At 41.3% G+C, this 27,449-nt stretch overlaps 2 protein-coding genes across 5 annotated transcripts in view; both read right to left on the reverse strand.

Annotated features, from left to right (window-relative positions):
• Window positions 1–1,968: 1,968 nt before the first annotated feature.
• Window positions 1,969–14,148, reverse strand: LOC311057840 (uncharacterized protein). Its single transcript, XM_084074950.1, has 7 exons — window positions 14,038–14,148; window positions 11,889–12,000; window positions 11,213–11,315; window positions 10,579–10,706; window positions 9,369–9,662; window positions 8,626–8,976; window positions 1,969–3,932 (listed from the first exon to the last, which is right to left on the reverse strand). Exons 1-7 carry the CDS (start codon window positions 14,122–14,124, stop codon window positions 2,902–2,904), a joined length of 2,106 nt encoding a protein of 701 aa, XP_083931076.1. The 5' UTR covers window positions 14,125–14,148; the 3' UTR covers window positions 1,969–2,901.
• A 1,561-nt stretch (window positions 14,149–15,709) lies between these two features.
• LOC311057839 (SWI/SNF-related matrix-associated actin-dependent regulator of chromatin subfamily B member 1-like) overlaps window positions 15,710–27,449 on the reverse strand; it is a 56,539-nt gene continuing 44,799 nt past the window's right edge. For 2 of the 4 annotated variants that reach the window (XM_084074947.1, XM_084074946.1), the window contains exons 2-8: window positions 24,872–24,998; window positions 23,820–23,922; window positions 22,920–23,017; window positions 21,143–21,430; window positions 20,153–20,422; window positions 18,232–18,363; window positions 15,710–17,597 (exon numbers count right to left, since the gene is read on the reverse strand). In XM_084074947.1, the coding sequence (XP_083931073.1) occupies window positions 16,798–17,597; window positions 18,232–18,363; window positions 20,153–20,422; window positions 21,143–21,430; window positions 22,920–23,017; window positions 23,820–23,922; window positions 24,872–24,998 (1,818 nt within the window). In that variant the 3' untranslated portion in view covers window positions 15,710–16,797. Of the gene's footprint in view, window positions 17,598–18,231; window positions 18,364–20,152; window positions 20,423–21,142; window positions 21,431–22,919; window positions 23,018–23,819; window positions 23,923–24,871; window positions 24,999–27,449 lie in introns of those variants that run through there. The other 2 variants (XM_084074949.1, XM_084074948.1) reach the window with 2 other exon arrangements.

Below are 27,449 nucleotides of genomic sequence, written 5' to 3' on the forward strand. Positions count from 1 at the left end.
TTTTTTCCCTCTACACCTATACCTCTTTGCCAAAAATAGCCGATCTACAAGCCCACAACGCCTCGCAGCGCAAGGCGTTGTGGGCTTGTAGATCTGCTATTTTTGGCTAAAGTTCTCCTCAGAAAAGGGATGCTAGGTTTCGAGTAGTTATGGTAAAAAGAAAAATCGTATCACATAAAGATTTGGCGGACCCCCTGTAGTAACTCTGAGGACCCCCTAGGGATCCCGGACCCCCTGTTGAAGACCCCTGCTGTGGGCACTTCTGGTCAAGAGGGCAAAGGGCAGGAGCTGTAGCACCACCTAGAGTCTATCTGTGCACGTCCCTGCGCTGGTTGTCCCCCAGGACAAAGCTTTTGCATCAGGGAGCGCTGTGTGTCTCTCTCCCACTCGTCAGGCTGTCAGACATTCAGAAACTATAAAGTAGCCTATCTAACTTAATTGACATAATATAACTAACATTAACGTAACATAGACTCATCTGAGAGGTTCAATTCAACGCTGTGAAATGGTTGATGAGTTGTAATGTGCCCGCCCTGCCTGACACATTCATTTATAAATTGGCCCAAGCCAGCCCGAATTAATCGGGTCCAGACTAGGCTTGCATGGTAACCGGAAGAGTGGGCACCAAGGAAGAGTGGCACGGTGGCACCTCAATGTTAAATTGGCAAATCCCCCCCCCCCCCAAAAAGAACACATATATATACATACATACATACATACATACATACATACATACATACACACACACACGCGTGCGTGCGTGCGTGCGTGTGTGTGGTACGAAGTAATGGTTAGAACATTTCCAAATTATTACATTTTGGAAATAGCCACATTGACATTGAGGTGCCACTCTTCCTCCAAAATACAAAATCTAAAAGTTATTCACATACCAATATGGAATTACCTGTACCTTATGTGGACTTGACCCTTCTCACGGAAAATATAAAGTGTGCATGAAAAAGAAAACAATTTCACCCATTTGACACTTCTTTCCACCTAATGTGACAGTAAAGTTAATTCTGATAATATAGGATTAACCTTCTTGTTAAAAAGGTTAACAACAAAATAAACAAAACAGATTCCATGGTCATACATACTGTACAAAGTGTGCAGCCAAAGCACAATGCTGTTTAGTTCTGCGCGCGCGCGCGCACACACACATACACACACACACACACACACACACACACACACACACACACACACAGTTTGAATAATAGTAATTAAAGTCATCACATTCATTCAATTTGAGTAGTTTTTCAGCTCATTGCATAAGGACCAGGTCCAAGTGCGAGGACCTGTCAGACGGTAACCGTCTTCCATCCCGACATCTCGCCACTCCGACTAGTGGCTTCCGCGTGCGGTTAGGGTGAGGGTTAGGTATAGGGTTCGTTAACGTCGGAAAGGCGACATGTCGGAAAGGCGCCATGTAACCCTGTCAGACAGCACAGTATAGCTGCGTCCACACACACGTGACAAGTTGAGCGAGCCGTATGGTTGCAAGCCCATGCAGCACTTAGGGCCATTTCTTGATATCTTTGATTACTTGATACCGGCTTTGAGCAGCTGGTGGGCAGTGCTGTTTTCACGGATGGCGATATGAAAACAGTGCACCTTGACAAAATGAAAACCATTACATTATCATAGTATTAACCACATGAACCCCAGCATGGGGGGAACATAAGCCAAAGCACACAACGTGTCGTGCTGCGACGTGTTGTGAGCTTGTAGATCGGCTATCTTTGGCAAAGATTTGGTGTTAACAGAAAAAAGCGTCCAAGAAATGTAGGTCCGTTTTGACTGAGAATAGTAGGCTAGATAATAATAATATAATACATTTATTTATATAGTACTTTTCAAAAAGTCAGTTAGAAAGTGCTGAACAGCAGTTGGAGCATAACATAAAATAGAAAGTATTAAAAAGGTAAAATAACGTTTTTTTTTGTTTGTTTTTTAGCATGAGGGAATAACAGTTAATTCTGACAAGCAATAAGCAAATAAAAGAACTTTGGTCTCGTTGCCCACATTAACAAACTAACGGTTACAGACATACAAATACATGCGAATTACATCAATAATTATGAATGACAGATTCATATGGTAAAAGAGTGCAATTTAAACAACAATAAAGCACAGAGATGTTTAGTTTTTTGTAGCCCACGTTTGTATGTGAAACTGTAAAATGAATACAAATAAATTTAGTAAAATTAGTAATTTAATTTATTATTCAGCTATTCTTTATTATGCTCACATAAGCTATTCAGTTGGGGTAAACTAAACAGTGCAAAGTATTCAGGCCATTCGCCACAAATAAATAAGGATGTTTACATTTATTGAAATACGAGTGCATGTGTTATATGTTTGTTCTGGCTCGTCTGCCTTGCATTTCCCCTGCAAGAAAACTACAATTGACAAACCCGCCCAGTGGAGAGAACACAGGTCGTATCTGTCCTATTGGTTAGTGCCCATCACTGCCGGGTGATAGTTTACCATAGCGGAACCCGGATACGCAACACTTTGTTGCATCGGAACAGTCTTTCCGATTTTTCCCATATCATGGGAGTGGATGGATAAGTATCTTCCCTCCCTGGTTTTACTCTGCATTTTTGACCAGACATGCTATATTCAACGGCCTATAACAAGCGAACGGGGGGTCGCGATGACATAACTTTTTTTTCAGCGGAAGCACAGTGAAACCCTTTAGCTATGATCGGGGGATTCCTCGTACTGGAGATAAATAGTATGTGACTAGTTGAAAAGGTAAGGAAAACGAAAAATTGCTGGCAGTGGGTGATTATTTATTTATTTACTCTGGCAGTGAATGAGAGAGATTAATATAATAATAATAATTTCAAAAAGCTGGTCGTCTGGTCCTCACGGGTCCATACGGGTCTATCCATTTCAAATGGATCCGACCAAGACCCGTGGCAATTGGAACTGATCCGACCCGTGCCCGAGGGACAAGTCAATATTTTGGCCCAGAATCGGCTCGGTTCTCGGTTCGGGCATCGGATCTTCGGTTCCGGGCAGACCCGTGCTACCCTCTACTGTGTGGACATGCTGGTGTTTCTTAAGATAACCTGACCGACTGAAACTCTTGTCACACTGTTTACAATGAATTGGTTTTCCTCCAGAGTGGATACGCTGGTGTGACTTCAGGTTACATGACTGACTGAAACTCTTGTCGCAATGTTTACAATGGAAAGGTTTTTCTCCTGTGTGGACACGAAGGTGTTTGTTAAGGCTACTTAAAAGATTGAAACTCTTGTCACAGTGTTCACAGTGGAGATATTTTTCTCCAGTGTGTACAAACTGGTGTCTCTTCAGGTCAAATGACCGACCGAAACTCTTGTCACATTGTGTACAATGGAAAGGTTTTTCTCCGGTGTGGACACGTTGATGTCTTTTCAGGCCACCTGACTGACTGAAACTCTTGTCACAGTGTTTACACCGGAAAGGTTTTTCTCCAGTGTGGACAACCTGGTGTGTCTTGAGGTCAAATGACCGAGGGAAACTCTTGTCACAGTGCATACAGTGGAAAGGTTTTTCTCCAGTGTGGACAACCTGGTGTGTCTTCAGGTCACATGACCGAGGGAAACTCTTGTCACAATGTTTACATAAGTATGTTTTCTTTCCTGTGTGTTTAAGGGAGTCTGTGCAAGTGTTTACTTCTTCTAGCTGAGTTGAAGTCCTGGTAAACTGCTGATAACTGTAGGATCTCGGTTCATCTGTGTCTCTATGCTTCTTGCTGGTGACTGAGTTTGTGATACGTTCAAAGGCTGCTGAGGTGACCGGTCCATTCCTCCACATTTGGCAGTAGAGGTCGTTGTGGCTTTGCTTGATGTGTTTATGAAGGCGAACCTGAGATGTGAAGGCCTTCGGACACTCAGAACAAGAGAGGACCTGACTCTGGGAAGACTGGGAACTCATTCCTGAGAGAGAGAAAGAGAGAGAGAGAAAAAAGTGAGTGAGTTCTTGTAAACACGCCATCATCTATGGAACAGATTTGAGCAAACATTCATATCGTTGCTGTCCGGCAGGAACCAGCTAACTCCATGTTTCCGCTTTTGATTTTTTTTTTCCATAAATCAGTGCTATTGAACACCCTTTATTAGTGGACCCTGAGGGTCCTCTAATAAACACAGAGCCAATGCGATTTCACTTCCACCCATAGGGGGCGCAACAAATTCTACAAATATCACTGTTTTTGCACCAAATCAAGTGCAAATGGTCTTGTGAGTCAAATATTTGCAATTGCAAAGTGGTGAACAGTCCAGTGATTTGCCAAATTTGCAGGTGGAACAGTCTCCTTTACAAGAGCATTTGATCAGCTCTCAGCATGCTCTGGAGACTTCTGGAATTGTCATCCAAACTGGCACCCATGCCTCCGATTCCTTGGTCCATCCATACTCATGTGGGGAAGGAATATAACTTGTTCTGTTTGTAGGCTGGTCGACCAGATGCCTGCTTGATACACTGCCCGCTTAACATGTTGAAGTAGTGCATCTTGGGTGGGTGGCAGTTTCTCCATCAAACTATTCCCATGACAGAAGAGTTATTTTCTAGTCTGGTTGATGGAGCTCAAAGGAAGATTTTGTCTCCCCCAGAAATGTACAGATGTTGTTGATGTGGTAAAGTCTGTATTTTTTGCCCATGCCAAAATCCACCCAGATGTCAGCCAAAGGTTGAATCGTAACTAAATCATGGAACAAGCCTGCAAGGATCACTATGACATCAGTGTCCACAGTACACACTAGGATAGTTTTTGCTTCTTGCTCCAGTGCATGCCGTACATGAACCAGAATCATGTCTGCCTCCTCATGATTGCAACAGGTCATGGTACTACTGGAACAAAAAAAAACGACACAGCTTGCCCTGATGTGACATATACAACTTTGGATGGTGGCCAGTTGAACTTTTCTGTTCTGGAAGTCAAAAAGGCAAACAGCTCCCTCTTATTTGTTTGGTCAAGAAGAAAATCCATCCAATTGCCTGGTAGCTTTGTCTGACCTGACACTTTCCTGTGAACACCTTGTCCTCTCTTTTGGTGGGTGGACTCCTTCAAACTATCTGGGATATATGTGTTCCATACAACATCCAACCGCTTGGTTTCCTGCAGCTGCTTCAGCAGATAAAATGGATGAAAATGTCATCTGCATACTCATCAAATGTGTTTTATTTGAACCCAATTACAGGCAAACAGTGTGGAATATCAAAAGCCTGTTGGACGGTCATTGTCACATGACTCACAAGACCATTCATTTGGTGCAAAAACAGTGATATTTGTAGAATTTGTTGCGCCCCCTATGGGTGGAAGTGAAATCGCATTGGCTCTGCGTTTATTAATAGCCCCATAAAACATAAACATTTGGGAAAGATAGGATGCCGTGTTCATGATTTGCCACAAATTGCAGAAGCCAATCGTAGCCAATCCAAAGGGAATATGAAAAATCTGACTGATAAATCTTGATCACATGACCAAAGAAAAGAGTGTGTGCCGATTTGTGTGAGTTTTGGACCAAATTTGTAGGACTAATAGCAAAATATGTGTTTTGAAGATAACGCAAAATGGCGTCGGAAATGGGCGGGACCTATATGGGAAGTTGCGTCATGATCCAAGGAGTCCAGGGAAAAAGATTGTTGATGCTATGACCTACGGTTCAAGAGTTATAGGCCAAAAAGTTAATCGGACAGTTTTTTTTATGGATATTGATATATGTATAATTGTATGGATAATTTTCAAAATAAAGTTTGGTACCCAAGGCTAGAATCCACCAGTAGGTCCTAAAGAAGCCTCATAAAAACATTGGTGCTTTTATCCGCTTCGTTTCGATAATGTAAAAAAATGGGGTTAAGCTACTGAACTATCTGATCCTCAGCATCAAGCAAGTGAGGCGTCAGCTCGCCCCAGACCAACACCAGGAAAGCAGCGGGACCAAATAACATCAACTCTCGGGTGCTAAAGGTGTGTGCTGAGCAGCTAGCTGTCCCTTTTACAGAGCTCTTCAACCTCTCCCTGAAGACGGGGAGGGTGCCACAGCTATGAAAGTCTTCCTGCATTGTCCCGTTGCCCAAGAAAAGTCGTCTCTCGGTCCTCAATGACTACAGGCCATTTGCTTTGACGTCACATGTCATGAAGACTTTTGAGCGGCTGGTACTGAATCAACTGAGACCGAGGATGCTATCATGGAGAACCTCCTCCCATCCCCTCCACCTAGATATCGTGGGGCATCTGAGCAAGAGAGGAAACAACAGATTCACCTACCCGGGGTGAAGACTTGGCAGGTCTCACACAGTATGACCATGACCTCTAATGACATTTTTAAGGTATGGTTATTGTACTGATTTCACTGTGAACACTGTCACTTTTCTTTCGCATTGCACTAATTGTAATGGACACTTTATTTGTTTTGGGTGGGATATGGTGAGACACTATAACCTTGTGTTGTTTTCGGGAGGCATGCGTTAATCCGACAGACCTTTTCTCCGACTATGTGGCATCCGCGTGCGGTTAGGGTTAGGGTGCGGGTTTGGTTCGGGTTTACTGTTTAATGTCGGAGCACTGCGCTGTCGGAGGAATGCGCTGTCGGACTAACGTATTGCACCCGTTGTTTTCCTGCATAGTGCAGGACAGTTGTATAGGTATGTACTACTGTATACTGTTGTTCCGTATTGACAGTGTTTTTTTTTTGTCTTGCCTTGTATTTTGCTGTATACAACAGTACTTTCCTTACTCCTTACCTGTAACTCTGTACTGCTGTGCTGCCTCTGGGCAACAAAGATTCCCCCCACAGGATCATTAAAGGTATCCATCTAGCTTATCAATAGCTACTCACCTACTTTTCGTGAATGAATTTGAAAAATGTGTGCAATGTGCTGGTCCATTTATTAACGAATCTCACTTATTCTGTAGTGATGTATTTGTCCCCATATGAAACAGTAAATAACAGTATCCAACTTTGAAACTCGGTTGGCAGGTTAGTCCAATTTAAGTCCACAATTGAGTAGGGTTTATTTTCAGTCAATGTAACTGTGGGCACTGGGCAGCCGAAGCACAACAATGGCCACTATTACGTACACTGGTAAGCAATAATAACGTAGGTGCTCAGGTGGGAGAAACATAGCAGAACTGGTATTGTACTGTTGAGTACTGACCCAATTCAGCCTCAATGCCATTCATGAATAGTAATTTCCAGACAGCTTGAATGAAGGAAACGTTCACTGCCTCCTCTGCACAACCAGAGGACTTAGGAAGTCTGTGTTAATAAATACTATGTTTGGACAAATTATATTTAATGTCTAATAATATGAACCAGAATCCTCAGGCCATGCATAATTGCACAAGCCTTACTAAAGACAATGAGGATCATTCAGGCATTCATTTGAAGTAATTATGTTAAGTTGTATTAGATTTATCTTATCTTTACTTTATTTTTTTTATGCAACCAGTTTGGTCTGTTTAATACTAGTGCCAGGAAAATAATAATAATAATAATAATAATAATAATAATAACTAAATATGAATAATGTAATACTAAATCAAAACTAAATATTAATACAAAAATAATAATTAAAAATAATAAGAAATAATATAATAATTGCAGACTAACACTAAAGTTTGGTCTTTCTATGTGTGGTAATTATATAGTTTGCGAAATCTCTGTTTATCGGAATTTGGCTAGTTAATTCAACAGGGACAACTTATTGTCTCAGTCAAGACTCCATGAATTTACAAGGAAACGTAGATCACACGTGAACTGCTCAACAATATGAATACATTTTTATTATATGTTATACTGTGTTGGTAACAATTGTATAAAAAGAACAGGGTGATGACAGTCTGCTTTGTGTCATAATAAGGCCGCAACACAGCTGTGCCAATAACCCAGGTAGCAAACATCCGTTTTTTTAAATGAGGCCAATAAGGAAGTGCCACATTCCCTGAAGTTTTAATTCTTGGCCTAGCAGGAGTCGCCATTCGTCGCCCCTACCTTAGTAATCATTGTCATGACTACTTTATGCTCTCAGTCGCTAGTTTAATGTCTTCTTTCAAATACCATGATATGCGTTTTTGTAAATTATGGTGTCATTCATTTTAAAATTCATGATACATTTCTAGGGCTTCTACTGTTGTACTGAGTGAGGACCCGCTCTTGCTGACCTTCCAGCGATTAGCATTTGTTTCCGGTTGCTGTTCAAGGGGAGGCATGCGTTAATCCGACAGACCTTTTCTCCGACTATGTGGCATCCGCGTGCGGTTAGGGTTAGGGTGCGGGTTTGGTTCGGGTTTACTGTTTAATGTCGGAGCACTGCGCTGTCGGAGGAATGCGCTGTCGGACTAACGTATTGCACCCCTGTTCAAGACCGGATGTTCCAAGATAGTGGATTTTATTTTCTTCCCATTTTATGCGATAGCATCAATAAAGCACTCCCTCTCGTGTCTGTTGCTCAAGTATAAGGTAAAAATGAAGGGATTCTCTCAAATTAACTAATATTCTTTCATTTCTGTCTGTAACACATTGTGACAAACTTCCTTTTCATTAAGCCAGAGAAAAGAGAGATTAAGTGATGTTGAACCATTTTCCATGCACTGAGTCCCGGAAACCACGGCCCTCGGTTAGTTACCTTTGGTCTTTGAAGTGACATCTTTGTTGAGATTTTTGATTTTCTTCTGCCTCTTCGTCTTATTTTTTGACCGGGAATTTGAGCGGAAGTACGACCAATCAGAGTTATTGCCACTGTCGTCTTTTGGTTCCCACCACGTGTCAGAATGATTAACATTCTCCTCCTCATCACTGCTGCATTGCTGCAGGGTTGCTGGTGGATGGAGAGCCTGGTGAAACATGTTCAGAGGGTGTTTGTGAAGGACCACCGCTGTTGGATTAGCCAGAAGAGAAGTGGAAGGTTCATCTCTTAGTGGGTGTTGGTGCTTGGCAGCAGGACTGTTAGATGTCACAGGAGATAATGATATATCACCTAAGAATAGAAAAGTGAGAAAATATAATAAATTATGACGTTAGGTTTTATAATTACTATTATCACTTTAATCATGTTACCAAAATCAATTATTCGTGTTTGTCATGTTGATTTTCTTTTATTGGCATGTTTTTGTAAACCCCACATTAGTTCATCTTTGACTTTTTCTGTTCATTTTTCCATTAGTCAGCTAGAAGAATCAAGAAAAGATCAATCACTCACTTCATGAACTAAATAATGTCTCCCCTGTATGAATCCCCATGTTGTTTTGCTACACAATGCTCAACTAGGGGATTTAGTCCTGTCCTGGGACAGCTTATTGCTCAAGGACCATGTGTGTCCTTCCACATTTAGTGTCTTGTGTGATTTCAGTGTGTTTAAAGCTGACTGACCTCCACTGGTCTCCTCCCACTCATCACTGTCTTCAGTGACTTCAGTGTCAGATTCAAGTTCAACTTCAATTTCAACTGCAGAACAATATGAAGAGATGTCTTCTTCTTCTTCATCATCATCTTTACGTTTCACTGCTAGTGATGTCATCATTGATCCATCAGGCTCCTCTGGTCTTTGAAGTAACTCCTCCTGTTCCTCTTTAATGTGTGGAGGCTCTGGTTCCTCTTGGAGAGGACTGGGGCTCCTCTCCGGTTCAGGAGAGATCTCCTCTTTGCACACAACCATGTGTGTGTCTAGGAGCAGATAAATAACATGATGGTGACTATTGGGATTCCTTAAATGTAATTCCATGATTAGTGTCTTCCATGTTCCATGTAAAAAAATAGGTATCATTGCTTACATTGACCAAACAGTTTCTAATTAAGGATTGGTGTTTTGAGAAATAAGGCTTAAACGGTTAAGCAAGAATCCTTCTAATCTCAAAATGCATATTCGGAAAAGGAATTTGAATTGATATACTTTGTTACTTTACCCAAAATATTAATAAGTGTGCTGCATGACATATTGGGATTTATACTTCGTTGCTTGTCAGTTTTGTGGCCCGAAAACAGCACTGCAAAGCCGTGACACATCAAACTGACTTGTCCTCACTATTACAGACCGCATCAGGTGATCAGGTTGGTAGAACTGTTATGATCATGACATTTTAGATGACCATTAATTGTCATACAAATAATTGTAATTAATGATAATTAGCTTAGACTATCCCACTTTTGAGGGGACATACTATATTTCAGGAGCGTATGAGACCAAACGGTTGCAATTCTGAGCCCTGCAAGGAAGATCTGATTTGGGAATACATTTAGCTGTAGGCCAGGCTTTCTAGAACAGGGTTTGTAGGTAGGTACCGTATACAGTATGTTTATAGGTATGTTCTCTCAAAAGTGGGACAATCAAAGTTCATGCCATTAATTCATTAATTATTTGAATCTATAATGCTGATGCAATCTGTAGTAGTCAGGACAAGACAGTTTGATGCGTCAAGGCTTTGGAGAGCTGTTATCAGGGCACACAACTGGTGTGCATCTAAGTATAAATTGGGATTTAGAAACTCCCAATCAGATGTGGCACATCATTGTTGTGATATAAAGTAGAATGTGAATAGGTTGTAGTGAAACTTGTTGAAACAGCGATATTGGGTGTTTATACCGTTCATCTTCCATGTGAAGGCATCTGGAAGTTTGTGTCCATCTATCTCCATGTCTAGATGAATGGGGAGCATCCCTTCTGTTTGGGAGGGATTCTCATGGTTCACTGCAGGGTCATCATCATCAAAGCTAAGGAAGAAATGGAACTGTCACACTTACAATAGCCTCGATCTCCAAGCTTTTCTTTTTTCTTTTTGCTAAAAAATAAAAGCCTGGACGAGCGAGTCGGTGTTCCGGGTATAGGAAGTGTTTCATTTCCCCAACCAACCAGAGTGCAGTGGGCTTCGCTCCAAATGTTGTGTTGACGGGGCGGAGGCTGACGGACAGATCGGTGAACCAATGGGATCACACGCATTCTCTCTCCGAGATGTTAAACCCGCCCCTCTAAGCACGAAAGCAGGAAGGCTAGGGCACTACTTACACTTACTTTTAACATCCAAACTTTTAGACACTTAAAACATACTTAGTCAACTAAGGTCACCCAGGGCTCAATCCTCGGTCCTCTAAAGCAATGATTCCCAAACTTTTATCCTTGGAGACCCCTTCTGACATAAGCAGAGATCCCACGCCATAGCTCAGTCCTAATAGCCACCTAGTGCTGGCTTTAGAGAAACTACAGAGAAGGTAGAACTTACCTGAAGTTTGCTGTAGGTTCTGTGCTGATGGAACCTGCTTTATATTTCTCATCATTGCCTTCAAAGATCTCTTCACATTCTGATGCCTTCACCAGAATTACTGCTGTAGATTGTTAATAGGACAGAAAATAATTATTGTATGTTCATGTTTAATGTCCATTGTCTAATGCCAGTACTCGTTCTACTTTGTTGTTATGGTGAGTTGGTGACAACGAATCTTTCTATTTCATGGTGTTTTCACATGAGTGGTAATATCTCAAGACAAATTCTGCTAACAGCAGAAGTTGTAAGCACCACTGCCCTAAACATGTAGTGTTGTTGTTAGTAGTAAACATCCCCCCAACCAGGTCTCTAGCGCTCTGCTAAGAGGGGGGTGCATTTCGCCTTTCCGACATGTCGCCTTTCCGACATTAACGAACCCTATACCTAACCCTAACCCTAACCGCACGCGGAAGCCACTAGTCGGAGTGGCGAGATGTCGGAATGGAAGTATGACCCCCTAAGAGGGACATACTGCTCGACCAGGCGAGATATTGACATTGTGACATTTGCCTTGCGCCTGTCGTGCTTTGTCAAGAGTAAGACTGAGCAGTCATATTTAGAAGAAATCTGAAATCGAATTTTATATATTTTTTATTGTCAGTATATTTAATTGAAACAAAGCTCTATAACTAACTTTCTGATGCAGCAACAATCTTCATCCTCTCCTGGACTGAGGCCAGCCTCCTCCATAAGAGTGGGTAGTGTTGGTACAGAGACCCTCTGAACATACACAGGTAGTTTCCCACCTGGATAGGACAGGGTCAAACTTATTGTCACTGTCTGTTGGAAACCTTGGGAATTGGAACACATCTGTTTCCCAATGGATCCAATGTAGTTATTATTTAGTCACAAGCTCTTCTTAACCGTTTCCATTGATTCAATATCCCACAGAAAGACTTAACCACTTTCACATTTCTTCAGAATTAGCTTAAACTAGTAGATCTACAAGCTCACAACGGATTACATCACAGTGCATTGTGAGCTTGTAGATCTGCTACTTTTGTAAGACATTATTGTACAACAAATTCATGCATTTACAAAAAAAATAATATGGAGATATGAGGTTTCTGCCCGACGGCAATGTTATGGCTTTGCTGTGTGCTAAAACCTTCACAATGCAGCAAAGCCATATAACGTTGCAGCACAACACACTTGATCATCGCAATGCAGGATGACCTGATAGCAGATTGGTTGGACCATGTACCACATGGGCTCTAATGCCTGGCATCGAGTCCCTGGATTCCCAGCCAACAGGACCATTTGCTGCATGTCACTCCCCTACTCTCTCTCTCTCTGTTTACTGTCTTGTTGTGTCTCTCTACACTAACCTCTAAAATACTACTACTACTACTACTAATAATAATAATAATAATAATACATTATTTCATTAATTATTTGAGTTTATAAAGCTCTCAGCTGTTGAAACAAATATTGAAGTGCTTCACGATAAGAAACTATAGTAAACATGTTAAGAATTAAGAAAATAGGTGTGAGAAAGCCCTGTTAAAGAAATCAGAGGACTACTAGGAAGGTTTAAAAGTCTTGCTGGTAAAAAGTAAGAGTTCTGAGATGAAAACTCGAAAGTGCTCCTCGGAGCACAGGTCTTCGCCAAGTCAGGTAGGTTAGGTTATTGTGGGCCAGCAATGTTTGAAATGTGCCAATCAGGATACAATATGAAAAATCAGACGGATCCGTCTTGATCACATGACTATAGAGATAATGTGTACTGATTTGCGTGGTGTTTGGACAAAATCTGTGGGAGTAATATAAAAAAATAATGTGTTAAGCAAAAATCGGCCTCCTGGTGGCGCTATAACAGGACAATGTTAAAAGCGTGGCATGCCTTCCTCAGCGTAGTGGGAATGTGCGTGCAAAGTTTCACAGCAATCGAATGCTGCATTTATGATTTGAGGCATTTTGTTAAGACAAGACCATCCTGCAAACTTTAAACGCGAATCTTAGCCATGGTTGGTGCCGAGTCCCCCTGGTTTATAGCGGTGTTCGATTTTTGTTACATTGCCAACTCTCACATGTACATAAACGTTCAGATTTCAAATATAAAGTGCTTACCCCCGAGCCACGGATGTTACAAGGCGACCCGGACCGCGATAAGTACCCGTATCTCGCGTATTGTTCAATAAAAAGCATTTTAATCCGATCGCCGGCCATTTTCTCCAAATTGTCTCCGATACTTTCAACCATGCGACACTAATGGTTGGGAGGTGTATTGCACTCTGATACATTACCAAAATAAAAAGAAATCTCTCTCTCTCTCTCTCTCTCTCTCTCTCTCTCTCTCTCTCTCTCTCTCTCTCTCTCTCTCTCTCTCTCTCTCTCTCTCTCTCTCTCTCTCTCTCTCTCTCTCTCTCTCTCTCTCTCTCTCTCTCTCTCTCTCTCTCTCTCTCTCTCTCCTGGCGGAGACAAAAATACATAATATCTACAAGCCCATTTAACGTGTTGTGAGCTTAGATAGTTGCAGCCCTATATTACGGTATACTATTCACTGTTTAGTGGATTAACTTTAGATAACATTCACTGTCTTCATTTTACAGAGTCACAGACCAGTAACATGAAATAGAGATGTAAATAGTTACACTTCATCAGAATGTTACCGTTATTACATTATTATTGTTATTGTTAGCTGGACTATTTGTGTATCAAACCTTGAATGATTGTAACATTGCTAACATTAGCAGTTTAGCATCAACTAGCAGTAAAATGCTACATTGAAGCTTTACACTGGGGAGACAAACATTAGAAACAGTTCATTATTTGCTACATACCTCTGATCCCACCATGAAAAAGTCTCCATCTGGTTCCAACTGGAATTTAAAAGGCTTCTGCGCTAATGTGTTGTTTAATGACAACATTGCGCCGTTGTTGTTGTCACGTGGTTGATGTGTGCGGCAGGCAAGGTATATAAAATTAAGGTGCAGACATCTACGTCATTTTTGGAATCTCGCGATACTGCCGACACAGAAACCAGTGTTGCCATGTCTGCTTCTTATTTTTTGGTGAAGTTGCTTGTAAATATAGTTTTTTTTGGCTTTTTTCTAAAGTGCAGTTGCCCATTTGGGCTTGCTTTTCAATGTTTTAGCGCTCCTTTAGCAGCCGCTGCTACTAAGCGTGCATGGGCACTTTTCGCCAATAGCTCTGTCTTCTATCACTTTCTCCAGGCCGTTTGGTGCCCCCCATGGTTGGTGGCTGCCCTGTGCTTCAGCACCTACAACCTACTTTGGATAAGCCAGGCCTGGTCATGGACCCCCAAATGAATATGTATTCGTCTCTAAACCCCATCTAAAAATGTTTTGTGCCAAGGGGCCCATAGTACCAGATTTGTGTTGTTAGAATGTTTAAAAAAGCTTCCAAATAATCCACATTTTATTTCAAGATTTTTTTGAAAATAGCAAATCTACAAGCTCACAACGCATCACATTGCTATGCGTTGTGAGCTTGTAGATCGCCTATTTTCAATGTATACAGACTAATCAGTGGTGTGTTCTAGCCTACCGTGTTACGCTATGTAGTGTGACCTGCAGAAATGTTTCGTAGCCCATGTTAATTCACCTGGTGTGAGTCAGGACTCAGGAGCCTTTGTAAACTTTCATGAGGTGTGAATATAAAGTTGTTTTGTATATGTATATGCCTGCGTGTGCTCCTGTACAAATAGGTTCCTGCAAGGCGTGCAAGGCCGTCCCATGAACAATGCATCCCTGTGTGGGTGTAAGAACTTTGGTACTTGAAGCAGTTTCGTAGATTTGTGGAACCTTCATGCTTTCACGGAACTGCCCGCGTTTCCACCAGTTTTAAGCAGAACCAGTGTAATCAAGGATACGTCATGAACGGAGGGCGCTGATGTTTACAGCCCACAGATAGAAAAACCTTTATTTATTTCACAGGGAAATGCAATCATCAATGGCGGTTAGTTTTTCCTTTTCATCCATTTAAAAGAAAAATAGAACCAATTTTGTTAGATATTAAAAGACTATTTCACCGCTGGAAGAAGCTGTAGTCACTTGAAGTTAACACTGTGTGTAGGGGGAATGTGTATTCGTATCTTAAATTGGTGTCTTATAACCGGGAAAAAAATTATGCAGTCATTATCATTCAATCGAGTTCCTCTAGAATGTGTTTGACTGCATTATACTCCAACTACCAGCATGCTTTGAGCACCGCCATTCCAAAACTCCTCCCTCAATTCTACTCCCATGGGGGAACTGTAAAGTCCTTTGCTACTGTAACAGGGTGGTATGAGAACTGGTAGCAAACTACGCCACCTAGGGAGTTGCGCCCTATAGGGAATACTTAGATCTACTTCAACTAAGACACCTGATTATATTTGTGACTCCTCACACGGTTCGTTGTACAGAAGGCAGAAACGTGTTTTAACAAAATTACAAAAAAGCTTTATTTAATAAACATTTTATCATTAATAGTATCTCATCAATATCATCATCATCAATAAAAAGTGGATAAAAAATGTGCTTGTCTATTTATTAACGAATCCCACAATTCTGTAGTGATGTATTTGTCAACTTTGAAACTCGGTTGACAGTTAAGTTCAAATAAAGTCCACAATTGAGTAGGTTTTATTTTCAGTCAATGTAACTGTGGGCACTGGGCAGCCAAAGCACAACAATGGCCAATATTACGTACACTGGTAAGCAATAATAACGTGGGTGCTCGGGTGGGAGAAACATAGCAGAACTGGTATTGTACTGTTGAGTACTGACCCAATTCAGCATGTCTCAATGCCATTCATGAATAGTAATTTCCAGACAGCTTGAATGAAAGAAACATTCACAGCCTCCTCTGCACAACCAGAAGACTTGAGTGTGCAACACGAGGAAGTCTGTGTTAAAACTATTTTCAGACAAAAGAGTGTCAAATTATATTTAATGTCTAATAATATGAGTAAACCCAGAATCCTCAGGCCATGCATAATTGTATAAGCCTTATTGGAGACAATGAGGATAGGGTTTGCCAACTCCCAGAGATTAAAATAAGGGACATCTACTCCGGCAAGCCGCGTGGGAAAAAAATATTTTGGGGGACAAAATCCCCAAAATGCATTTTGGCACAGTTATAACTATAACACAATACAAACACAACAGGTTTAAACCTGCATTAGGCTACTACAACACACTTCCTATAACATAGTTGTAACAAGTTCTATTCATACCATAATCACAAGGAAATGAAATGCAATGCTTCAGCCATACACCAGATATGTATTATGTATGTATGTTTTGCATTTTGATATTGGCAGTTTGCAAAATGTGAAAAGGTAAATGATAAAAGTATGCTTTGGAAAACAGTATGAAGTAATGTTCAGTAGGCTATACCACATGATTTTTTTATGCCACAATGACATCCACAGGTTTTATACCAATTGTTGAAATTAGGCCTTAAATGTGAAATGTTCTACAAGCATGTCCAAATCGGATACAGGATATGTGGGCACTAGGGTCATCTAGGCACCTCGATGTACAATTGGCTATTTTGTCCAAAATGTTCAAACATAAAATATTTGAAAAATACTATTAAGTAATGTAAAGTAGGTGGTTTGAACATGCACGGTACATCATTGTCAGATTTAATTTTTTTGCAGCGCGAGCTTGTCGCTGTGCATCTGTCTTAGCACGCCTTCGCTCGTCAGGTGTTTTTGCAGCGTGAGCTCGTCGCCATGCGTCTGCGTTAGTACGTCGACGTCTTTCACGTTGGTCGGGTGTTTCTGCAGCGCGAGCTCGTCGCCGTGCGTCTGCACGAGCACGTAGACGTTGTTCACGTTGGTCAGGTGTTTCCGCAGCGTGAGCTCGTCGCCGTGCTTCTGCACGAGCACGTAGACGTCGTTCATGTTGGTCAGGTGTTTCCGCAGCGCGAGCTCGTCGCCGTGCGTTTGTGTTGTACACCTTCGCACACCTTCGCTCATCAGGTGTTTCCGCTGCGCAAGCTTGTCGCCATGCGTCTGCACGAGCACGTAGACATCGTTCATGTTGGTCAGGTGTTTCCGCAGCGCGAGCTCGTCGCCATGCGTCTGCACGAGCACGTAGACGTTGTTCACGTTGGTCAGGTGTTTCCGCAGCGTGAGCTCGTCGCCGTGCGTCTGCACGAGCACGTAGACATCGTTCACGTTGGTCAGGTGTTTCCGCAGCGCGAGCTTGTCCCTGTGCGTCTGTGTGAGCACTCCTTCGCTCATCAGGTGTTTTTGCAATGTGTCTTTTTTTTTTTCTCATGGTGAACTTGGTTCTTGTCTTTGGCATTTTGCGTGTATATGGGGCACGTGAAGGAGCCGTAGCGCTGGATGTTGATGGGTTAGGGTCACTTTCAAAGACAGCATGTTCTGCAAAGAAAGTCGAGAACATTGTAAGGCACTTTAGACTGAAACATTTTAAGGGGTGTTAATGTGTAGATGTAGGCAGTGGTGTTGAGTGATTAGGGGAAAGAAGCACACTTTCATGTGAGGGTCCATGACTTAGATATACAGTAATAGGCCACAGAGCCATTAGCGTGCAAACAGTGTAGATAAGACTCACTGCTTTAATTTCATTTTCTAATACATATTCATATATAAGGCCAACAATTACGCTTGTGAAATCACAATCTCTATTTAGCTGATTAGCTCAAGTCGGCTGGTTGGCTCAGTCAGACTCTTGAGAGTTAATTACCCAACAATATTAATACATCTTAATTATATGTTACATTTTGTTGGTAAATGTTGTATAAGAGTAGGGTGATGCTTATGCCACAGCACAGCTGGGCCAATAACCTCGATATAACGCTATCATGTTTGGGATTACTTAAGAATTAGGTAAAAATGTTGTGATTCCCTCAAATTAACGAATATTCAACCATTTCTGTCTGTGACACATTGTGACAAGCTTCCTTTTCAACAAACCAGAAAAAAGAGAGATTCAGTGATGTTGAACCATTTTCAAAATAGTGAGTCTCAGGAACCACGGCCCTCGGTTAGTTACCGTCGATGTTGGCTGGAACAACACCAACGAGAAGAGAAGTGGAAGGTTCATCTCTTTGTGGGTGTTGTGACTTGGCAGCAGGACAGTTAGATGCCATAGGGGTCACAGGGGGAGATGAATAAGATGTATCACCTAGGAAGGAGATACGTTTGAAAATATAAGAAATGGTGACGCTATGTCAAATTATTACATGATCATAAGGTAATATATGTGAATACATATACAACATGAATATAAGGTAAAACAAAACGCTGGCATGGGGATGAAAAACAATGTTTTAATGCTGGCAGTCAATGTGTTAACAGTGCTCCATGGACTCCATGGTCTTAACACCTACTTGGAGAGGGATGGGGTCTGTGAGCTGTTTATCACAGATAACCTGTATGAATGAACCAGTGTACACATCTTTAACAATGTCAACATAAACTTGCGGTAGATGGAATTCCTCAAGAGCTGTTATCATGACATTATGTGCTAAAGTGCCAAATGCATTCCAGAAGTCCAGAATAACAAAGCAAAGTATTCACTAGACCCATGCTTAAAATCGTCAGTTCCTGTTTTCCTGTTTTGCAAGGCATATGTTCATTCATGCCTTGCCGATTGATGTAATCCACAAGCCACGGGAGCATTCAGAGCAAGAATGCACTTCATAAACACCTTATAGATGGTAGGTAAGAGGGAAATGTCTCTCCACGTTGACGGATCGTCCGTGATATTTGTAACAGACCCAGGACAGAAACCTTTAATTTGAAAGGAAACACCCGAAGCGCACCAGCGCACTGGGAGCAATTGACTTATTAAAGCCAGTCCAACGTGAGCTGGGGGAGGGGAGCAGCAGTAGACAGCACGGAGACTGAAATGTTTGTTTGGCACGGAGCCACAAGTTAGGGAAACTGGATGGATGGACCAAACGGATTAAAGTGAGTGCCACAAAATAATGATGAAATGGAAATGGAAATGCGATTGGATTTTAACTTCGATATATTTGTTTTAGTGGGATTCCTATTAAACTGTGTTATTGATGGAGTGACGGACATGCCACTGGAAAAGCACCTGGTTACTTAACGCCTTGCTGGAGAGCAGGTAAAATTATATTATCTTATCAGAATAAATGCCGTGGTCAAACGTCAGTTACTGACTCTCTTCCGCCACTGAGTTTGAGACTGTATTGCGCTCGTTACCCAGTAATAGTTCATGTGGCATGGTCGGTGTTTAACATAACCAATATGGCACGGAAACCTTTAATTTGAAAGGAAACACCCGAAGCGCACCAGCGCACTGGGAGGTTTCCGTGCCAAACAAACATTTCAGTCTCCGTGCTGTCTACTGCTGCTCCCCTCCCCCAGCTCACGTTGGACTGGCTTTAATAAGTCAATTGCTCCCAGTGTGCTGGTGCGCTTCGGGTGTTTCCTTTCAAATTAAAGGTTTCTGTCCTGGGTCTGTTACAAATATCACGAATGATCCGTCAACGTGGAGAGACATTTCCCTCTTACCTACCATCTATAAGGTGTTTATGAAGTGCATTCTTGCCCTGAATGCTCCCGTGGCTTGTGGATTACATCAATCGGCAAGGCATGAATGAACATGTGCCTTGCAAAACAGGAAAACAGGAACTGACGATTTTAAGCATGGGTCTAGTGAATACTTTGCTTTGTTTTTCTGGACTTCTGGGATGCATTTGGCACTTTAGCACATAATGTCATGATAACAGCTCTTGAGGAATTCCATCTACCGCAAGTTTATGTTGACATTGTTAAAGATGTGTACACTGGTTCATTCATACAACCTACAAGCTCACAATGCGTTGCTTTGCAACATGTTTGGACACATTGTGAGCTTGTAGATCTGCAATTATTTGCAGAATATTCGCTCCAGAATAGTGACGCAAGGGTTTACGTGGCAGACTCTAGATATGGGTTACCTCGGTCTATGTTGGCTCTCAGCGATGTCAGCATTCCTTCAGAGACCAGGGTCTTGTACAAGGCCCCTTTGCAGCTTCTCTCCGACTTCCTGGACTCGCGGGCCTCTGCATCAACCTGGTCGTCCTTCACCCGCTCCTTCTCTTCCTCATCGAGTTTCTCGTGCTGCAGAGGGCTGGAGGGGGCGTCAGCGAAGGCTGCACGTATAAGCGCAAGTGCGCCTCGATCCAGCTGCAGGACAGAGCCGGTGTCAAAGCCTCCGGGAGCAGCGACTGCCGCGCGCACGCACGCACGCACGCACGCACGCACACGCACACGCACACGCACAAACACACACACACCTTTGTTTTGCTATACATTTTCCCAAGTCCTCATGTGCAACTTAAAATTACCTTTTTTAAAGGTTTTATTTTAGCAGCAAACTTCACAATTAAAAAGGAGTAGTTCACCCCAAAAAAAATACTTATTTTCTATCAATTACACACCCCATGAAGCCTTGAGTTCATGGAGATGTTTTTGTTTTTGTCGCATTCCTAAGCCAGTCATTTGATTGCCGGCAGAAAGATGCTAATGTATCCGGTAGGAGACTCAAACGAGTCTCTTTGAGTCTCCTACCGGAAATACACCCGGTCATCAAATTATTATATATATATATAATTATTGGTTCAGGAATGCGACAAAAACATCTCCATGTATTCAAGGCTTCATGGGGTGAGTAATTGATAGAAAATAAGTATTTTTTGGGGTGAAGTACTCCTTTAACTGATTTCTTTCCTGTGTGTTTCTTAATACTTTATTTGATGCTAACTGTACAACAAAAATCTTTGTCCTCTGTATGTATCATCAGCAAATTCACAATTTAAGTTTTTTTTATCCACACTCTGGACAACTACATTTAGTCTGTTTGTTCAGATTGTTGCTCAATGACAATAATATGTGTCCTTCCACATTTAGCGTCTTGTGTGATTACAGTGTGTTTAAAGCTGACTGACCTCCACTGGTCTCCTCCCACTCATCATCACTGTCAGTGTCTTCAGTGACTTCAGCAGTGTCAGATTCAAGTTCAACTTCAATTTCAACTGCAGAGCAGAGTGAAGCGAGGTCTTCATCATCTTCACATTTCACTGCTAGTGATGTCATCATGGATCCATCAGGCTCCTCTGGTCTCTGAAGTAACTCCTCCTGTTCCTCTTTAATGTGTGGTTTCCCCTGGAGCAGACTGGGGCTCCTCTCCTGTCCAGGAGAAACCTTCTCTTTACACACAACCATGTGCAGGGTGTCTAGGAGCAGATACAAAAATATGATGGTGACCATTGGATTCCTTAAAGGGCAAGACCACTTTGGTAGAGTTTTGGGTTGTGTAATTACCTTGTCATGATGTAACTCCTAAGGTGGACAAGAAATTTAAAAAAAAATGCTCCATTGATTTAGAATTGACTTACATTGTACGGTAAAACAGCTCTAAAAGTCACTCTTTTAGCATGTAAACAAACACAAACAAAGCTGATTTAGACAATATAGAACATCAACAAACCCAGTACTGTTTTTTTTTTTAAATAAAAATGTAAACTTCCTGCTGATTTGACCACTTGAAGATCCGGATCCGGATCCAGTCCGGGTTTTATTCTTAAAATAAATAGCAAAATGAACAGGACGTTAACATTTTTATAAAAAAAAACAGTACTTGTTTTGGTGATGTTCTATATTGTCTGAATCAACTTTGTTTGAGTTTGTTTACGTGCTAAAAGAGTGACTTTGAGAGCTGTTTTACCATACAATGTAAGTCAATGAGGAGCATATTTTGAATTATCAATTTCTAATCAATGGAGCAATTATTTTTGTTTTCTCTTCCACCTTTGGAGTTAAATCATGGCAAGGTAACTTCACAACCCAAACCTCTACCAAAGTGGTCGTAAATCCATTATTTCTGTCTTCCATGTTTCATGTAGAAAATTAGGTATCAATGATTACATTGAGCAAACAGTTACTAAATATGGATTATTGAGGTGTTTTAAGAAACCAGGCTTCAAAGGTTTAGCAAGAAACCTTCTGAAGATATTTGAATTAATATACTTTGTTACTTTTGTTACCTTAAATATTGGTAGTTGCTGATGCCTGATTTATACTTAGTTGCTCATCAGTTTCGTGCCCCGAAAACAGCTCTCCAAAGCCTTGACACATCAAACTGACTTGTCCTGACTATTACATACTGCATCAGGAGATCAGGTTGGTAAAAATGTCATGATCATGACATTTTAGATAACGATTAATTGTCATACAAATAATTGTGATTAATGAATAAACGGCATGGGCTTTGATTATCCCACTTTTGAGGGGACAAACTATATTTCGGGAGCGTAGGAGACCAAAACGGTCGAGCCCTGACTTTACACGGAAGCTCTGATTTGGGAATACATTTTGCTTTAGGCCAGACTTTCTAGAACAGGGTTTGTAGGTAGGTACTGTGTACAGTATGTTTATAAATACGTATATTCTCTCAAAAGTGGGACAATCAAAGTGTATGCCATTAATTCATCAATTATTTGAATCTAAAATGTTGATGCAATCAGTAGTAGTCAGGACAAGTCAGTTTCATGGGTCAAGGCTTTGGAGAGCTGCTTTCAGGGCACAAAACTGGTGTGCAACTAAGTATAAATCAGGCTTTAGAAACTCCCAATCAGATTTAGCAGATCATTGTTATGTTACTAAAGTAGACTATGAAAAGGTTACAGTGAAACTTGTTGAAACAGTGATATTTGGTGTTTATACCGTTCATCTTCAATGCGAAGGCATCTGGAAGTTTGTGTCCATATATATCCATGTCTAGATGAATGGGGAGCACCACTTCTGTTTGGGAGGGATCAAAGCTAAGGAACAAATGGAAAAGTCACACTTACAATTACTTTTAACATACACACTTTAGACACTTAAAACCTATATACTTAGTTGACCAGGGCTCAATCCTAGGTCCTCTAAAGCAATGCTTCCCAACCTTTTATGCTGGGAGCCTTCTGACATCTGACAAAAGCTGAGAACCCATCACTCAGTCCCAATAGAGCACCGAAGTCCTGACGTCACTGCCAGTAGGTTCATGGCTTTTCTTTTTGTATCGATATCCTCATTGGGGAATCTTAGATCGCTTCATATAAGCACTGTGTTCCAAAAATAAACACACCACCCTGGTGTTTTTACTCATATGGATATGAAGCATCGACTGAAGGTGTAAATGCACACATTTACCCAAAGACTAACACAATATAAACACTAGAAACGAGTCAAACAACCCAAAGACTACATTTCCCATGACCACGGCTGCTGTGGGGACAGTGATTTCAGACCCGGAAGTAGTAGTTCTACTAAGACTTTTAAGGCAGAATTAATTCCATTTTCGCCAGAAACAGGCTGTATCAAATATGAATGAATATCATAAACGATGCAGAGCCACCCCCCTGACAAAAACGCCAGGGTGGTGTGTTTATGTTTGGAACACAGTTCTTATATGACGTGATCCAAGATTCCCAAATGGGGATTTCAACACAAAAAATAAAGCCACAAACCCGTGGAACAGCGCCCTCTAGTGGAAGTCTAGTGGCAGTGACGTCAGACTTCAGTGCACTATAGCCACTCTACTGCTGGCTTTGGAAAAACTACAAAGGAGGTAGAACTTACCTGACGTTTGCTGGAGGTTTTGTGCTGATGGAACCTGCTTTGTATTTCTTATCATTGCCCTCAAAGATCTCTTCACATTCTGATGCCTTCAGCAGAATAACTGCTGTAGATTGGTAATAGGAAAGAAAATAAGTATTGTATGTTCACGCTTAATGTCCATTTTCTAATGCCAGTACTTGTTCTACTTTGTTGTTAAGGTGACAATAAATCCTTCTACTTCATGGTGTGTTCACAGGAGTGGTAATCTCTCAAGACAAATTCTGGTAACAGCAGAATTTGTAAGCACCACTGCACTAAACATGTAGTGTTGTTGTTAGTAGGAACCCCCCCGCCCCTGTTTTTTCCATTTTTACAGAATGGGTTCCCAGATTGCATGAGTGGTGACAAAGGAACAGGCTACAAGTAGTTTGTTCAATGGAAGCCAGCTAGAAACGGACGACTGACAATGCCCAACAACAACCACAGAAAGTTGAGCCGGCTGCAACACTTTTCAGCACTCCAATGAATCATATATTGTTTTGTTTCAATATGTTCACTTCCATTCTCTACACACAATTCCTGCTCCATTCTGTGAATGGACAGCCCTTAACCTGTTTGGTGTGCTATTTAACCCTTTTCATTTACAGAACAATGTGGCTTGAGCAACACTTCAACAGTGGCTCATGTAGCTGACCAGGCTTGGATGTGCTGTAGCTTTTGTGGCCACAAGTGTGAAAGCTGCATGATAGTAAGCAGAATGCTCGCATTTCTTCATGTACTGTAACACAGGGTGGTATGCATTGCTAAGGCAGTTGGTGATACAACTATGTATAATCTTAGTTAGAGCTGATATCCATACGTTTAATGTCCTACTAAGGATTTGAACCGGGTCTTTAGCGCTCTGCTAAGAGGGACATACCAGGCGTGATATAGAGCTTATGACATTTGCCTCGCACCGGTCTTGCTTTGTCAAGACTTGGCAGTCATGTTATTTAGTTGAAATATGAAATCCAATTACATGTCTCTTTTTTCCCCCACTATATTTAATTGATTTTTCATTTTCCATAACTCACTTCGTGATGAAGCGACAATCTTCGTCCTCTCCTGGACTGAGGCCGGCCTCCTCCATAAGAGCGGGTAGCGTTCGTACAGAGACCCTTGGAACAGAGACCCTCTGAACATACGCAGGTAGTTTCCCACCTGGAGGAGACAGAATCAAACTTGTTGTCAGGTGGAAAACTTGTATGTCCAAAACAGTTACTTTTCAGGGAACTGGGAAAGAAAATGGATCCAATGGATCCAATGTACTTATTATTTAGTCACAAGCTCTTGTTAACATTTTTCATTGATTCAATATTTATAAAACCCACAGAAAGACTAGCACGACCACTTTCACTTTTCCTCAAAAATAGCACAAATTGTAGATCTACAAGCTCACAACGCATCACATCACAGTGCATTGTGAGCTTGTAGATCTGCTACTTTTGTAGGACATTACTGTACAACAAATTCATTCATTTACAAAAAAAAGAAAGAAAAGAGAAACATGAAAGGTTTAAATAATATGGAGATATGAGGTTTCTGCCCGACGGCAATGCTTGCTATGGCTTTGCTGTGTGCTGTAAACTTCACAATGCAGCAAAGCCATATAACGTTACAGCACAACACACTTGATCATCACAATGCAGGATGACCAGACAGCAGAGTGGTTAGACCATGTACCACTTGGGCTCTAATTCCTGGCATCGAGTCCCTGGTTCAACTCCCAGCCAGCAGGACCATTTGCTGCATGTCACTCCCTATACGCTCTCTCTCTCTGTGTTTACTGTCTTTTTGTGTCTCTACACTAACCTCTGAAATACAACTACTACTACCACCACCACTACTACTACTACTACTACTAATAATAATAATAATAATACATTATTAGCCGCGAGCTGAAAGCGCTGCGGCTCTACAGACAGCCTCAGACATCGTCACTCGCGACACGACATGTTTTCGGGACACCTATTTGTCTATCCTGGCTGTCCTTCACAGCCAATGGGGAGACACTACTTTAAAGCCCATGGACGGCCAATGGACGGCCGTCATTCACAGCACCCGCCTCTCCTCGCAGCACCCCCCCCTCCGTCTCCATCTGTCCGTCACACTCTCTCTCTCTCTCTCTCTCTCTCTCTCTCTCTCTCTCTCTCTCTCTCTCTCTCTCTCTCTCTCTCTCTCTCTCTCTCTCTCTCTCTCTCTCTCTCTCTCTCTCTCTCTCTCTCTCTCTCTCTCTCTCTCTCTCTCTCTCTCTCTCTCTCTCTCTCTCTCTCTCTCTCTCTCTCTCTCTCTCTCTCTCTCTCTCTCTCTCTCTCTCACCAGCTCCAGCGAAAAGTTTGTGGTTGCTTTGTTGATGTGTTAGCAACATGCTATGCTAACCGTAATAGTGAGAGGACAGAGTGAGAGGCTGAGAGTCATAAAGTCATTAAGTCATAAAAAGTCGGCCAGCGGAGAATCTTCTAATCATCTGGGATTTACAACAGCCGCAGGGCTTCAGTGTTGATTTAACTCTGAGGAGCAGTGGAAGTACTCAAATGTTTTACTTGAGTAAAAGTATCAATACTGCAATGTAGAAGTACTCTGTTACAAGTAAAAGTCCGCAATTCAAAATTTACATGAGTAAAAGTACAAAAGTGTTGGTATCCAAATGTATTTAAAGTACCAAAAGTAAAAGTACACACATGTTTGAAAATAGCAGATCTACAAGCTCACAACGCGTCGCGATGCGACACTTTGTGAGCTTGTAGATCAGCTATTTTCAAATAGCCTTGGTATAAAATAGGGCTAAAGTGGTTAATGTATGTTTTATAATGTAATAATTTATATCTGCAAAGTAACTAGTAACTCAAGTTTTCAAATAATTGTAGTGGAGCAAAAGTACAATATTTGCCTCTGAGATGTAGTGGAGTAGAAGTACAAGTACTGAAAACTGGAAATACAACAGTAAAGTGAAAAATACCTCAAAATTGTACTTAAATACAGTACTTGAGTACATGTAGTTACTTTACACCACTGATGACATGCCTGTCTAAGACAAGTCCCAGAGTATTCCTAAAACTGTATATATCTGTAGGCTATTTTTATTTAGTTATTATTGTCCATTTTATTTTCTTGCTTAATATTTTCTTTTCTTCATTATATCAATTATATGTAGAACCATCTGTGGTACAAGTTCCAACAACATTTCGCTGCTTGTATCTTTATGAGTCAGTAACAAATAAAGCTTCTTGAATTCTGCACAATCCTAATGTTGTAATTCACTGCAGAATGACTTCTTTTGTACCACAATAGGTAGGCTAGTCCTATAACCGTTACTTATTTTAATTTTAATGTTAAGACATTTATGCTTGAATGACAGTGATTAGGCCATAACATGTTACAGCACTATAAAAAAACAATACATGACAAAGTCATAATATAGCCGCAAAATGTCATATTGAGGTATGCCATTTTTTGAGTTCTTCTACATTGCAGTATTGATACTTTAACTTGAGTAGTTGGGGGGGGGGGACACACACAATACAGCTGCTAATAATATGAATGTCAAATCATATTCAAAAGGACATATATTTTTTCACATTTTTTTTTTTTTTTGTTTTTTCAAAAAAAAAA

This window comes from Gymnoscopelus microlampas (assembly GCF_963454915.1).
Source record: "Gymnoscopelus microlampas genome assembly, chromosome: 12".
Classification (NCBI taxonomy): Eukaryota; Metazoa; Chordata; class Actinopteri; order Myctophiformes; family Myctophidae; genus Gymnoscopelus; species Gymnoscopelus microlampas.

What these genes read in the sequence shown, in the direction of transcription:
- LOC311057840 (XM_084074950.1), bottom strand. Translation starts at nt 14,124, where the DNA reads ATGTTGTCATTAAACAACACATTAGCGCAGAAGCCTTTTAAATTCCAG. An exon ending in CTTCACATGGAAGATGAACG is followed by an intron (nt 9,663 to 10,578) that starts GTATAAACACCC and finishes ATCTGCTCCTAG; the next exon opens with ACACACACATGGTTGTGTGC. An exon ending in TGTCACTTCAAAGACCAAAG is followed by an intron (nt 3,933 to 8,625) that starts GTAACTAACCGA and finishes TCTCTCTCTCAG; the next exon opens with GAATGAGTTCCCAGTCTTCC.